This window comes from Phacochoerus africanus, chromosome 3 (assembly GCF_016906955.1).
Source record: "Phacochoerus africanus isolate WHEZ1 chromosome 3, ROS_Pafr_v1, whole genome shotgun sequence".
Classification (NCBI taxonomy): domain Eukaryota; kingdom Metazoa; phylum Chordata; class Mammalia; order Artiodactyla; family Suidae; genus Phacochoerus; species Phacochoerus africanus.
In genome coordinates, this window is record NC_062546.1 from 85,211,371 (window position 1) to 85,227,144 (window position 15,774).

The following is a 15,774-nucleotide window of genomic DNA, read 5'->3' on the forward strand; positions in this document are numbered from 1 at the left end:
TCCCCATGCTCTCATTTCTCAGTCTCAGGGGGCCTGTTTCCTATTGGTGGTCCCTTGGGGGTGAGCAAAAATGGAATGTGATTAATTTAGATTTTCTTCAGGTTCCTTGATTTGCAATCAGCACATCTTTGTCCCCTTACCTCTCCAACTGTTCTCTTTGCAAAGCTGAATGGACCGAGATGGTTGAAAATGCCAGAGCCACTTAGTGTCAAGGTATTTCCCCAACAGCTTCAACATTCTTAAAGTGACTAGTTTAGTTTGAGTTGTAAGACATCAGATAGTAATGATATCCTTTGGCTATGTTCTTAATGGGTTATACACTGACAATGAAATCCATAATGAAAAGGGAAATAGAAGAATAACAGGGAAGCAAATCCACTGAATTTCTGTGCAGCAGATAAAAATGTGGCCTTCTCAGTAACACTTTATTTTATTTTTTTAAGTACTGGATCTTTTTTATTTGGGTGGTGCAAATCCAGGGCACTGAGAATAAGAAAAGGGATGCAAGGTGAAGAAAAATGGGGGGTAATACAAGGTGAGATGGCATGTTAAACCTTGCTCATGACAAACCTAGAAGAGGCACAGAAGATGTGTCTGCTGGCTGCTTGGGAGGTCCTCCCATTGGCCGTAATGTTTGGAGAAATGGTGTCTTGCACCAATTCTGGGAAGGGATGGAAGAAGAGGGAAATTTATCTGCTTGGCTTTCTCCCATCTCCCATTAGTCAAATGTAACCCTACGAGCCTTAACTCCTCCGCACTCCTGGGTTGCTAGTAGCTAATTGAGATGCCAGATCTTCCGTTCTACAGGAAACATTCCATCCACGTCTGGAAATGAGGGGGAGAGACACACTCTGGACATGTGGCACCAGAGAGAATCAGATTTTTTTCTTTTTTTCTTTTTTTTTTTTTTTGGTCTTTAGGGTCGCACCCACAGCATATGAAAGTTCCCAGGCTAGAGGCTGAATCAGAGCTGTAGCTGCCAGCCTAAGCCAGAGCCACAGCAACTCGGGATCCAATTCGAGCTGCATCTGTGACCACAGCTCAGGGGAACACTCGACCGCCAACCCATTGAGTGAACCCACATCCTCATGGATACTCGTCAGATTCATGTCTGCTGCACCACAACAGGAACTCCGAGAGAATCTGATTTTGTGCATAAAATGTGTTCAAAACAGTCTTTCTTATTTATCAGAGGGGGAAACCGGGCATAATGACCAAAGACCTTTCCTGGGGTCACATGGCTAGTGAGTGGTAAATTCAGGATTTGAATATCTTTGTCAAAGACCAAGATAGGGAACTTGGATTTTATGTAGTAAGCACAGGAGAGTCACTACAATGTTTCAAGCTGGGAGTCACCTAAGCGAAAAGAGCTTTTAAATAGCACTCCGGATCTCAATTTTGCTCCACCTTCCTATGCAGCTAAACTTTACAGAAGTAGGAAGCCCAGAGATGGGAGGGCCTCCAAGACAGTTTTGGAGGAGCCCCGACTGGGTCCAGAGCTCACATGGGCTTCAACACTGCCTCATAATCATTCTGTCTTCATCTAAAATTACACCTATGAGAGACAAGCTTGTCAGAGGCAGGCAGGATCTGGGTGGAGAAGCCAACATGAGGTGAAGATGAGATTGATCTAAAGATGAGGAGCTGGAAGAGGACCGAACCCTATGTCCATTGTCTGCCTTCAGGTATGGGGATCTTGGCACCTGCATATGAGTCCTCTGGTGTTGCCTGAGATGGTCAGATCTCATGAACTGTTGGCTGCTCTGGTCACATTTATGTGGTCGATATCTGGTGTGTATTCGAGTATGCCTTCCAAGTTCAAGGGAATGGAAAAAGGACCAGGTACAGGCTTCCCACGTGCATTTATAGGGTCTCTCACCTGTGTGTTTACGTTGGTGACTCACGAGGTGGGAGCACTTCATATAAGCATTGCTGCAGTTCTCGTACTTACTATGGTAAGGCCTTGAAATGGGAGAGCTCCTCCTGGAAGCCCTTTCTTGGGCCCTGGAATTCTGTGCCTCTGTCCATGGTGCACATAAGCGGTGCTTAGGAAAGTCTTCCTGGGAGACTGGCTGGCTCGCAAGAGAGCCCTGGGATTCCAAAGCCAGCAGTGATGGAGATCCAGCTGGGGGCATTCCAAAGTCCTGAGGATTTCTAGAGGGCAACATCTGGGCCAAAGAGGGGAATACTGCCTGAACCTCAGTGGAAGGCATGGTTGGATCCAAAAACATTTTAGGTGTTAAAGAGTCTCCGTTGGAAAGTACTGTTGGGAGGCCAGAATAAGGCACTGTTGACATTCCATTGTGGGACATCATTGGGATTCCACTGGGAGGTGAGACTGGCAGCCCACTGTGGGGCATGCTTAGATTCCCACTGAAGGTCACACCCACACTTGAAATACTGGGCTCTCCTAAGGGCATCGCCTGGGAGCCCTTGAAAACCCCCATTCCTGGCTGGGAAGGAGACATTCCCTGACTGTAAATCATCTGGGAAGCAGTGAAAGTCATTTGAGAGCAGTAGCTCACACCATGCTCAGAAAGTGACATACTGAACTGCTGCCCCATTTCACAGGCATTCTGCCTGGGTGCCTGAGCAGAGGCCAAGCTCTGTGCACTGAGGAACTTGCTGAGTGCCTGATGGGCCATGGTTCCAAGAGGTGTGCACTCCACCACTTCCTGGAGATGAAGACATGTCCAAGATGGACAGTGACTTCTCAGTGTCCTCTGTAAGCTGGTGCAGAGCCACAGGCCACTGGCTCAGGCCCTTGGCCCCCTGCTCCATCTCAGCCTGGGATCTGCTGCACATCAGGGCTACGTGAGGGTCCAGACCAGCAAATCTGAGACCCACTGCGCATCGCAGGGCTGGTGTTCCTCCACGATGCCACAATCCCTCAGTAATACTTTAGTTTTGGTTTTATCCTCAGAAAACTATGAGTCTGTTTGTGGGGTATGTACACTAGATTAATAGGGGCAGAGGAAATTCGCATCGAATCCTAGATTCACACAATATTGCTCTAAATGGAGGCCCAATTCATTAGCCATCTGTCTTAGAAAGCTGAGATTATAATGTGGGATGCTAATTTTATTTACTGTGGTTAATTTTTTTTCCCTCTCGTAGTCTTATTCCTGCTGTTTTCTGGGGTTCCTTTATGCTATCTTCTTTTTCCTTGATCTGGAGGTAATTTGTCATGGTATTTCCGTACATCCTTTGACTCTTTCTAAGATTTTTTTTTTGCTGTTTTTTTTTTTAGGGCTGCACCAGTGGCGTATGGAAATTCCCAGGCTAGGAATCGAATTGGATCTACAGCTGCTGACCTACACCAAAACTCACAGCAATGCTAGATCCCCAACCTACTGAGTGAGGCCAAGGATTGAACCTGCATCCTCATGGATACTAGTTGGGTTTGTTTCTGCTATGCCAAAATGGGAACTCCTCTAAGAATGTTTGTATGGAAGACAATCTTAGAAGACAGAGGTATTCTTTTCCTTTAGGGCATAGAGCAATATAATAATGATAATGCCTTCCTCAGGGAAAAAAATCGGACATGTTTGCTTGCAACCCCCATCATAGATTATTTTCTAATCTCGGTTCCTCAGCTGTAGCACAAACCTACTATGTGTTCAGCATCTCCACAGATTAGTTCTGCATGACCCCACTCATCTTTCCCATGGGGCTCAGGGGATAAATATGCTGAGTTCTCTTCAATCCTTTCCCTGACTCCTCCATGCCAGGCAATTAGGATCTTTCTGTCTAGTTTTAAGGGTGGAAAAGCACAACTAGCAATGACATTAATAGCATAAAGCCATTGTTAATTTAACAGGCTTACTGAATATGCTATTAATTTATGAAGTTTTTAAGTGATGACACTTGTATTTTTCAACACCAGAAAATCTGGTAAATCTCCTGAACATTTGGTCTTTTTAAAATTAAAACTTGGTCACTTATGATTAAACTATATTTTGACTGCTAGGAACCTTAGGAACACGTTTCTCTATTAACCAGCATTGGTTCTCAAACGTTGCAATACATTGGAAACCAGAGAAGCTTTAAAACTGCTGATGCTTGGGTTCTGCCCTCAACCGATTTTTTATTAAATTGGCAATGTGATAGTTCCTGGCATTTTTGAAAAAAAAAATCATCATATTATGTAATATTTGGCAATAATTTGAAAGTAACAATTTCACAGGGTTTTCCATTTGGTACTCTAAACCATTTAGAATTCAGTTTTGGACTGGGATATAGTAGGATACTAACTTTCATTTTATACTTCCAAACAGACAGCCAATTTTTCTAACATTATTTATGAAACCTCTTTTTAAACAAATTTTATTTCCCTTAATTATTTTTTCAAAATTTTATTTAAAAATTTTTAATATGATTTTTATATTTTTAAAAGGTTACCCTAGCTTTTATAAATACTACTGATATAACATTGAAGTGTATGTATCTTTTAGAATTAGTGTTTTTATATTTTTAAAGATATACACCCAGGAATGGAATTGCTGGGTTAGATGGTTGTCCTAATTTTTTGAGAAACGTCCATGCTGTTATCCACAGTGGCTGCACCAATTTACATTCCCACCAACGAGGTACAGGGTTTCTCTTTTCTCCACATCCTCACCAACATTTGTTATTAATGTCCTTTTTTATGATAGACATTCTGATAGGCATGAATGGATAGCTAATTGTGATTTTTTAAAATTACAGTATAGTCTATTTACAATGCTGTGTTAGTTTCAGATGTACAACAGAGATACAGTTATATATATATATAAAGTATATATACTTAATATATACATGTATAATATTTGTTATATAGCATGTATGTATATAATATATATACAAAATAACATATATCTTAATAATATATATTATTACATCACATATAATTTATAATGTATAGTATTAAATTACATGTGTATTATTATTTATATATAATATATATTATTACATTACATATATATATATAATTTTTCAGATTCTTTTCCCTTATAGACTATTTCAAAGTGCCAAGTGTAGTTCCCTGTGCTATATGGTAGATCCTTGTTGGTTATCTATTTTATATATGGTAGTGTCTATATGTTACTCCTCATTATGACTTTGATTTGCATTTCCTGATGACCGGTGATGTTGAGCATCTTTCTTTACTGATTTTTAAGTGACATCCTTACAAATATAAACTCAGTCTGTTTGAGCCCTTTCTGATTCCCTATGCTATTCCCTTGATCTATTGAACTATTTCTTAACCAATGTCACTCCATTTAAATTACTAAAGATTGGCGGGGTGTTATGAGAGTTAGGAGGACAAGTTTTTCTCATTGAACTACCTTAAAAAATATTCTTGTCTATGTTATAAATTTTTTGTTTCAGAAAACGTTTAGAATGAGCTCATCACATTCCACAGTGTAGTGTTTTGTGTCATCCAGAACCAGGAAATCCTTGTGATCAGGGAAACCTGGCATTTTGATTGGCTAGATCTGGATTCCATGTTTTCATCTTGGAATGTTATCTGAGAGCACATAATCTGATATCCAGGATGATGCGTTTGGTAGGGTGTGGTATCAGGATTATAGGGTATGGAGTAATTAGGATCCTATTAATTCAAAGGGCAGAAGTGGCTATGAAGCATCAAAAATTATCAAATAGCCACTACATTGTATTTCCTTCTTGTGGCCTTTATGACACTGGGAATCAACCTAGGATATGATACTAAATGGTACCTCCAAAAAGAAAGCTTTAGCTACAAAGGAAATATTCCAGCATCCATAATTAAGATTGTTTTTTGACATTGCATTACTGTGGCAACCCTCAAGGGTGTGCTCTATAGTCAAATGTCCCTCCTTTCAACTTTTTTGTCATTCAGGGCATCCCATGAGTTTACATTAAAAGAAAGGAATTAGAAAGATGGATGAGGAGTAAAGGAAGCTTTAAAAGTTGGAAGAATCCTATTAAGTATAATCAGAAAGAGAGTCCTGTAAAATCAGTTGGAATTTCAAGGACACACGCCATTAATCTGTTCTCTTATAGTCAGCTTCTTGCCATCCTTACAGGTGAGTGTGCAGACCCTGCATTCTACTTTCTTTCCTTTTTTTTTCTTCTTCTTATAGCTGGAAACTCCTGGGATAGGGGTCTAATTGGAGCTGCATCTGCTGGCCCCAGCCACAGCCATAGCAATACCTGATCCAAGCCACATTTGCAACCTATGCTGTAGCTGCGGTAACGCTGGATCCTTAACCCATTGAGCAAGGCTGGGGATTGAACACACACCTTCACAGAGACTATGTCCTGTCCTTAACCCACTCAGCCCACAATGGAAACTCCCAGACCCTACATCCTAAATGACTGCTTCATGGAGAGCCTATTTGGGATTCTGTTGAAGATTCCCTGGCTTTTCCTATCTCAGGGTCTTTGTAATACCTTTTTCAGTACCTAGAAATTTCTGTCATCTTCTTTTGCTTTGTGTAGGAAACTGCAGCTCATACACAAAATATTTTCCTGGTGTTTTTATAAATACCTGGATGGCTTATATTGATATTCCCATTTATTTATTTATTTTTGGTTTATCTCTTAATAAACTACCCTAGTTGCCTAAACACCTTCTCCCTCTTATTATTTATGTTTGTGTCACATGAACACATTTCCTTTTCCTGTGGAAATTCTTCTACTCAGAAGTAATCTTTTTTTTTTTTTTCCTGCTCACTCATATATACTTTGCTTAAGCTTAGTCACATTCTGACTATGATTATAGGAATCTGAAAGCATATGTCTTCTTTGGGTGTGAATACATTCAAAGTATTTCCTCTAAGTACGTTTTCATTTTATTTATATGTTTTTATTATTTATAATTTTTTTTGGCCATGCCCATAGATGTGGAAATTCTCAGGCCAGGGATTGAACTCTTGCAGCAACCTGAGCCATTGCAGTGACAATGCTGATCCTTAACCCACTGCACCACAAGAGAACTCCATAAGTACATTTTTGTTACTCTAGGATAAGTGTACCTTCCATAGAACTTTAAGTGAGTGGCAAGAGATACTCAATGGCAGTGTTTCTCAAACTTAGCCCTAATCAGAATTCCTTAGAAGGCTTGCTAAAACAGTTTTTTGGACTCTCCTCCAGAGTTTCTGATTCAGAAACCCTGGGATCGAACCAAAGAATTTGCATGTTTAACAAGTTTGGGCAATGCTGATGCCTCTGACTCTGGAACCACATTTTGAATCCATCCTTCTATGACAGTATTCTCAAATGTGGTTGCAAATAATCTCCTGGGAGAGTTTTAAAAGGTTAAAAAAAAAGAAAAAAAGAAAAAAGATAAAGACTGTCCTTGGTCTCCAGCCTAAACAAATTAAAGATCTCTAAGGGTTGGAGTTTTCCAATGGAAAAAAAAAATCACAACTACTGAAATGATTTTAATGAGCAGCTAAGGTTGAGATGCACTGTCCTATATAGATGGCAAATGAAGAAGTAGAGTTCTGAACAAGAGCACACATGCTTGCCAGGAGGCCAGGCTAAAGCAAATGTCATAACCTACTAAGAAGATGGGCTTCAGGGAGTGCATCTCACACCTTAATGTGCTTGTAGTTAAGATGCTGATGGATTTAGTTCCTGCTGGTCTAACAAGCTCCCAAGTGATTACAATCCATGAACCACATTCCGATTAGCAAGGAGTTTCAGGAAGGCATTCATGAAGAAATAGAGTCAGGGCAAGCAAGGGATGAGAAAGGCAGGTGGATAGATGAGTAGGAAAGTGAAACAAGGCTGGAAGATCCACGGGCAATAATGCTTTAGGAATTCAAAAGGAGGAAGGTAGGGGCAGTTCTGGCAGATTCCCCTGCCCAGGGAATTACTGGAAAGCCGTAAGTGCATTAAGTGAATTAAGTCTTAAAGTGAATTTTTGGAGAAAGAATTCAGTCTTCACAAGACTAGCCCAGACTAAGTATGTAATTTCTATCTGGTTGAGGAAGCAAGAATGTGAGCAAAAAGGCAAGTGCAGTTTCTAGAAGTGCATATTAACCGAGCTCCAGAGAGATTTTACTAAAGCCTGTGAGCTTTCTCCATCTCTTAGTTGCCTTAATTGAGAAGGTAATTTCCATTGCAAAACAATAGGATCTCACATTATTCCCAGTAGTTGGCATTAAGTGCATCCTAAAGGATGTGTTTAGGGATCAAGATCATGGGCAGAGATTGTCTAAGCAGCAGTTGCATCAGATTCACCTAATCATTTAACCACACACCCTGCACATATTTCAGCTTTTTTAGTAAGGTTGACATTTATTTGCAAAACACCTCCATGAAGGTGTGTCATAGTGTATGTCTAATTTATAGTTCCTGTCAGATTTTATTCTCTATAAAAACCAAGTATGTTTTCTCCAAGTGTGCTCTTCCCTGATCCATTTCTCCAAATGGAGAATGGAGCATTTGAATGAAATTTGGTTCTTTAGAGTTTCTAAGCAAGATCCACTCTCTTATAAATTCATGTTCAGAGAAGAGGAGGAAATTACATTGTCTTCAGTCTCAGCCTAAGTCCACTGTCCCAGCGGTGATCTTGGAACCAGTGAATGTGACCTTATTTGAGGATAAAAAGGATTTTTGCAGATATAATCTATTTAAGGATCTCGAGATGAAATTAATTATCCTCAATTATCTGGGTAGGTCCTAAATCCAACATTAAGTATCCTTATAAGAGACAGAACAGAAGACATGGAGTAGAAGCCACGTAAAAATTGAGGCTGAGATTGGAGTGATCCAGTCCCAAGTTAAGAAATGCCTGGAGCCACCAGCCACTCAGAAAGAATCTCCCCTAGAGCCTCTGTAGGAGGCTGGCTGGCCCTGTGGGCACCTTGACTTTGCATTGCTGCCCTCCAGAATTATGACAGACTAAGTTTCTTATTTTTTAAGCCATCTCTTTGTGGTAATTTATTATGGCAGCCCTAGAAAACGAATGCACTACCCAATAGCCTAGGCTCAGGGGAGGAAAGGGGAGAAAAATAGACCAAGAACTCAGGCCCCCCTCAAGGTCATTTTGTTTAAACCTTGTTTCTGTGCTTTGGTTTTGTCCTCCAAATGGTCTTGTGACGACAACAGGTTGTCAACAATCCTTCAACAAAGCAGAGCTTTTGTTTTTTCTATTCCGACCTTGAATCCAAATACAGATTAGTGAGGTCTGCAGCTAAGGGAGTTCTCTGTGGGTGGGTCATGGGAAGGTGTACATTTTTGTGGTTGCAGCCAAAGTCTTCATGTTCAAACAGACCTCTATGGACTAAATAAAATGCTTGGATTTGATTGAACATTCTCTGTGGGAATCTCTGTACACCAGCCTCTCTGGATAGTAAATAGCGTTACTTTTTCTCTCACAAAATAGGCAGCGAGAAAGGTACTGAATCTCCCAGGGGAATCCACAGGCCTCCAGGTCTATTTCCAGTAGTCTGGTTGATGTTATTAATGTTAACACAGCACCCCTTCTCTTTGGTGTCCAGTCTTACTGTGCAATCATGCATTTTTAACTCTCAAATATTATTTGGGAATTAATGGAAAAAATGATTCTGGTCTGGCCCATTTTTTCCTGCCCTTGGTATCCCATTGCCATTCAGACAAAGACCTGCCACTCTCTACATGCAAGTGAACTGTGCTACATATGAGAGTCTAAGGTGTTTCTGTTCCTACTTGTGTTCCTAGACAGGTAGGCAGACTAACTAGATTGCAGATGAGCTACCTGGGTTTAAATGACTCACCTAATTATGTAACATTTGATTCCTTGCTAAATGTCTATAAGGTTTCAGTAAAAAAATTATGTTCCATTTTCACAGCATGAAAGAGGCAGTTAAGGCAAGAAAAGTGAGTTTAGAAGTTGAAGAGTACAAACGTCTGATGAGTTAACCCTTCAGTCACTAGTCCTTTTTCTGCCAGGATAAATTCTTTAGGGAAAAAGAGTTATGATGGCTCATGGAAGCGCAATAGTGATACTATCTCTTTGTTTGTTTTTTGTTTGTCATGCTCCCCAAGGTCCATTTCATTATCAAATGTAACTTCTTTTCCTAGTCTGGTACAGAATGGAAACTTTTTGGTAAGGTAGTTCTTAAAGTATTCAATTTACATAATTAAGTATGGTTTTGTGACTCCCTTTTATATCCCAAACTGAGGAATTCCATAGGATCTAATTTTTTTTTTCATTGAAAAGATGTTTCAGAGACAGAAGCTATACATCAGGACTCATTATAAAGGCATCTTGTTATTTTTAATGATCAATTCCTTTATTTCTGACTCGAGAGTGGGACTTAATTCTGTTAAGGAGTGACACATTAATATTTGGTGGTCAGAAACATGTAGCTTCTAGTTAAAGTCTATAGTACTGATTGTAAAGTTTAAGGACAATCTCGTATGTGTATGTAGGCTTCACAAAGGTGCATTGATATAGAGGATGTGCTTCCTTTGAAGGAATAATTAAGATCTGATATGATTCAGTGTTATTTATATGTCTTTGCAATTCAACTGAAAATGAGTCATTTTTAATAAACATTCTCAGTATTTGAATTCATTGAAATAGTCAAAGTTTTCAATTGCAAAAACAATGTTTAAATCATCTGATAATTCTAAGATTTGGTCCCCATTTGCTTCCTGATCTTTGGAATGCGTCTGTTGTTAAAATGTGGATAGGCAATAAATTTGTCTAATTTTTCTTGAAGGGAGGCACATCTGTGGTATATGGAAGTTCCCAGGCCAGGGGTCAAATCAGAGCTGCAGCTGCCAGCCTATGCTATACCCATAGCAACTCCAGATCCAAGCTGCATCTGTGACATATACCACAGCTTGTGGCAAAGCCAGATCCTTAACCCACTGAGCAAGGCCAGGGATTGAACCTGCATCCTCATGGATACTAGTTGGGTTCTTAACCCGATGATCCACAAAGGGAACTTGCCAAATTATTTCTGGAATGAGATCAATGTCATAGAAAGAAAGAATGGGAGGGTCATATATTTTTAGAGCAGAGGGAAAAATGATTTGCAGAAGATAAGAAGAAAGATAAAAGCAAGGAAGAAAAGGGAAAATAAGGCCCACAGAAACTGTTTATCACAGCTATGGAATTTAACCATTTTTTTTCACCAATTTTTATCAAATACCTGACATCTACTATTCCCTTAGCCTTCAAAGGGAAAAAGAGACACTCAAATATAACTACACATGTGTTATGTAGTATCATGCTTGGTGATAAGTACATGTAGTAAATAAGACAAAATTTGTCTTTAAAACTGTAGAGTATGTTTGTGTGTGTATACATGTGTGGTGGATGGTGGAGCCATTTTTGTTTCAGTATTTTAGTGATAAAGCATGGGATGAAGGACTTTGCACATAAACTGGCTCACTGTGGTTCAAAAGAGCACATACAGTTGCTACTAGCTGGCTGTGCCAAGCTCTAAATCTAGAAGATTAAAATGAAGGCTCAATTTTCTGGTAATTTGTCATAGGCCCAGACCTGTAAGTTTTAAAATACAAAAGAGACAATATATACAAGTTTATTAGAAAACTTATAATATGACCAATTCTATTTTCATGTGCTTTTTTTTCCTCTGTGGGCATTAAGAGACACTTACAAATAAACTAATATTGTTGGCTTGAAACTCAACCCCGAATGACCAGAAATAGGTATATTTTCCTCTATTATATTTTAAATGATAACCTTTCAGGGCATCCTTTCCTAATTATTCATAATTTAGCTTGATAACCTAAAATTAAAATATTAGTCATTAGTGTTATTTAAATTTTATATACTTGTTTAAATAAATTCAGATCGTCAAATCTCTATACTAATTATTTTCACTTTTTTCTTGTCCCTGTAATTTAAAATCATGAAGTTAAAAATAATATTCTTCTTTATACCTAGTTTAAGAATAACCCATTGTGAGAAGATAAGGTATAATTATTATCCAACATGTTTATTTTCACCAAATAACATGTTACTAAATTTGATAAAATTTCTTTGTATGATATGTGAGACCATCTCATTGAGCAATGCCTTGATCAGATGTATTAGCAAGTGAGAAATTGCAACCAAGTGCTTGTTGGTATTTTCTGAAATTCAAGCACAATTTTATTCACATATCGCCAGTGTCAGCTTAAAACTCATGAGTTTATTTAACTCTCTAAATAGTTTTTAAACTCTTGTTATGTGTAAGATGTTATGCTAGCTTCTATGAAGTTTAGCAAGATGAATGAGGTTTCAATTTCTTCCCTTAAAGAAGTTACAACCCTTCATATGCATATGTATATGTACATAGATGACTGCAGAGCACTTACAAAAATTAAAAAAAAAATTAGCAGACTTTTCTAATGGGTATAAGGGGATAAACTGAGCATCGCTCTCCAGATGTATACCATAGTTTGTGCCATGTGTACTCTGGGTTGGGACCTGTTATCCAGTGGAATTGTTCTATCTCCTAGAACATGAGCAAACAGTGGTGTCAGCTATCTTGAAATGTCTCTGCCCAGGGAGGGTGGGTAGCATGAGGATGGTAGGGTGGGTAGGTAAAGAGAGATAAGAAGAAACTATGGATAGTTTAAATTCCCTAGTAAATAAAAATTTAAAGCACAAAATCCAAAAGTGGATGTTCCAATGAATTCAAATAAAGTTTATGGAAAAACTCACTCACCAGGGGCTCTTGCCTGATCTCTGCAGTGACTGTATGTGTCCTGACATATTAGGAATTATACCTCATTTCTGATTTTCAAAGAAAGTAATGGGGTTTAGTATCACACTAGCTATTAAAAAATTGTTTAATTGACTGAACATTTATGATTATCCAAGAGTATATCTATTGTTTCCTAAAGCAGTGCTGCCTTTTTGAAAAAATGATCTATTTGGGAGCTGTTATGAGTTGAACTGTAACACTCAGAAAGAGATATTGGGAGTTCCTGTTGTGGCTCAGTGGGTTAAGAACCTGATATAAAGTCCCTGAGGATTCAGGTTCAATTCCGGGCTTTACTCAGTGGGTTAAGGGTCCAACATTGCTGCAAGCCGTGGCGTAGGTCACACACGCAGCGCAGATCTGGCATTGCTCTGACTATGGCGTAGGCTGGCAGCTGTAACTCCCATTTGACCTGTAGCCTGGGACTGTCCGTATCCCACAGGTGTGGCCATAAAAAGGAAGACAGGAAAAAAAAAACATGTGTTGAAGTCCTAACCTCCAATACCTCTGAATGTAATCTTATTTGGTAATGAGAATTTTTCAGATGCAATTAAGTAAAAATAAGGTTACACTGGATTAAGATGGTTTCTTAATCCAAAGACTTGTATCCTTATAAAGACTGGGAATTTGGAGACATAAAGACAAACCTCCACAGAGAGAAGAAAGCCATTTAAAAACAGAGGAGGATTGTTATTGTTATTTCCCCAATACATTTTTTTCTACTTTACAGCATGTTAACCCCATCAAAAAATTTTTTTTAATAAAATAAAATTAAAATAAAAAAAAAAAACAGAGGAGTTCCCTTCCTGGCTCAGTGGAAACAAATCTGATTAGTATCCATTAGAATGCAGGTTCAATACCTGGCCTCACTCAGTGGGTTAAGGATCCTGCGTTGCTGTGAGCTGCAGTGTAGGTTACAGACGTGGCTTGGGATCCTGCATTGCTGTGGCTATGGCATAGGCTGGTGGCTACAGCTCTAATATGACTCCTGGCCTGGGAACCTCCATAGGCTGAGAGTGTGGCCCTAAAAATAAATAAATAAAAGTAAAAACAGAGGGAGAAATTGGAGTGACACAGCTACAAGCCAAGAAACACCCAGTGTTACCAGCAACCACCAGAAGCTAGGAAATCAGCAGGGAACAGATTCTGTCACAGCCTTCAGAGAGAAACACAGCCCCACCAACACCTTGGTTTCAGACTTCTAGTCTCCAGAACTGTAAGAGAATTTCTGTTGCTTTAACTCCTCAGTCTGGGTACTTTGTTACAGCAGCCCTAGGAAATAGGGGCACAAATATATGTGGAAGGAAATGGTGGCCCTAATCATATATCCTGCCCATATCACTAATTAAATGGACATTTATCTATCAAATGTACCTGATAGTAACAGCCTGCATATGCCAGCTTGAGAAAATTATGATCCTGTTTTCTAGAAATATTTGGCTATGTCATTGACCTCAGCTTTGATCTTCTGGAAAGAGACATCTAGACAGATACTGTGTCTTTCTGAAATCAGTTACCACCCAGGAGATCCCTGACCTTGGGTTTGAGGCAAGGTACCCTGGGAGATCTTGGACCTGAGATACTAGGAAGATTTACTCAGTACATAGTATGGCTTCACCATTTCTTAGAAAATGCAGAGGACATGAAAACAGTAGACCTTCATTTGATTCCTATCATTGTAACTTTTTAGAAAGTGACCTTGTACTTGCTGAAGAAACTCACTGGATCTCATCAGTGATATGAGGGTTTGGTAGGAGGTGAACTTTAATGTCCTTTCCAACTTTATGATTCATGGATTCAGTAGATGAATAATTTTCCTGAAATAACTATTAAGAATTTGAGTGATGTCAATGGAATTTACAATTTGCTTGCCTGTAAACTGGCTTTTGAATAATTTTAATTATTCTTTTTGAATTAGGAAGTTTATTTTATCTCTATTTTGTTGTAAATGAACTATACCTCTTACTCTTAGATGATTTTGCTAAGAATAAAGAGAAAGGAAGTAATTTGAATTTCAAATTTCTAGCCCATCAAATATGAAATGAATATTTAAAGATGAACAATAAAATTAGGCTACATTTTTGAAAATGTTTCTGCCTGCTAAAGTCAGAATTATACAGCCACGACCTTTAAAATAAAATACAGAGTTTCAGATAAATGCAGTAGTTTTAGATTATAGTTTCTGGAGAATTCTGCCCAGAGTGATATATGGTCATTCGTATTTCCTTTTAAAAAACAAACAAATTTAAGTCAGAGGAGTGTTCTAGAATGCTAAAATAATATGAATGGCTTCCACTCTTCCAGGTTAATATGGATTCCCACCAAAGTCTGACAATCTTTGATGCCCAATAATGCTTGACTTGGCATTTGAAAATCTAGTAGATTTTCATCAGAACATGATTAACTACTGGAGAGTTTATAAAGAACTTGGGGCTGTTCATTTTTGCTTTCTCTTCAGATCACATGCTATACTGAATTGTCTATGTGTAATAGAATCAAGGTAAATGAAGCATAAGTTTCCCAGAGCAAATCTGATTTTGCTGCAGATATTATAATACATGTACATAGTATACATGACAACTACTCCACAGATTGAGGCAGATGTTAATATTATGAGAGCCTCAGTGGAAAAGAGCCTGAATTTTGTAATATAATAGTACTGGGGGGAATTATCACATACGTATTTGAAAAGGCAGAAAGGGACGTTGCGACCCTGCAAGGTTCAGACAATACAAATCAACACATAGCACTTCCCCACTGTAGTTATCTCCCATCTCACCACGTCCACATTCATTAGTTAAGTAACTCAGGGCTCCCTGTTTTATTTATGTTGTATATTTTATTCTGCTGCTTCAGCTATAGTGCAAATCAATCTTTGACTGTTATAACAAAAATATGAAAGAGATGCAGGATATTTGAAATCTACTATAGACTCTTTGGTGTTTAGGCACTCAGCAATGTCTGCCTAGTACTTTAAGAGAATATGTAACGTGGTAAGATTTTTTGCTAAGTGTATTCTGACAACAGTATGAGAACATCACCTCCTATGTGAAATAATGACACAGTAATGAAGATTCCTGCTGTGTAATGAGCC

The 15,774-nt window shown here is 38.7% G+C and overlaps 1 protein-coding gene across 1 annotated transcript; it reads right to left on the minus strand.

The window, feature by feature from the left end:
* Positions 1-1,630: 1,630 nt before the first annotated feature.
* On the minus strand, positions 1,631-2,781 carry LOC125123008 (Krueppel-like factor 17). Its single transcript, XM_047772089.1, is given in 3 exon segments — positions 1,631-1,657; positions 1,659-2,610; positions 2,612-2,781. Coding segments are annotated over 3 exon segments (1,149 nt in total).
* Between the last annotated feature and the right edge of the window lie 12,993 nt (positions 2,782-15,774).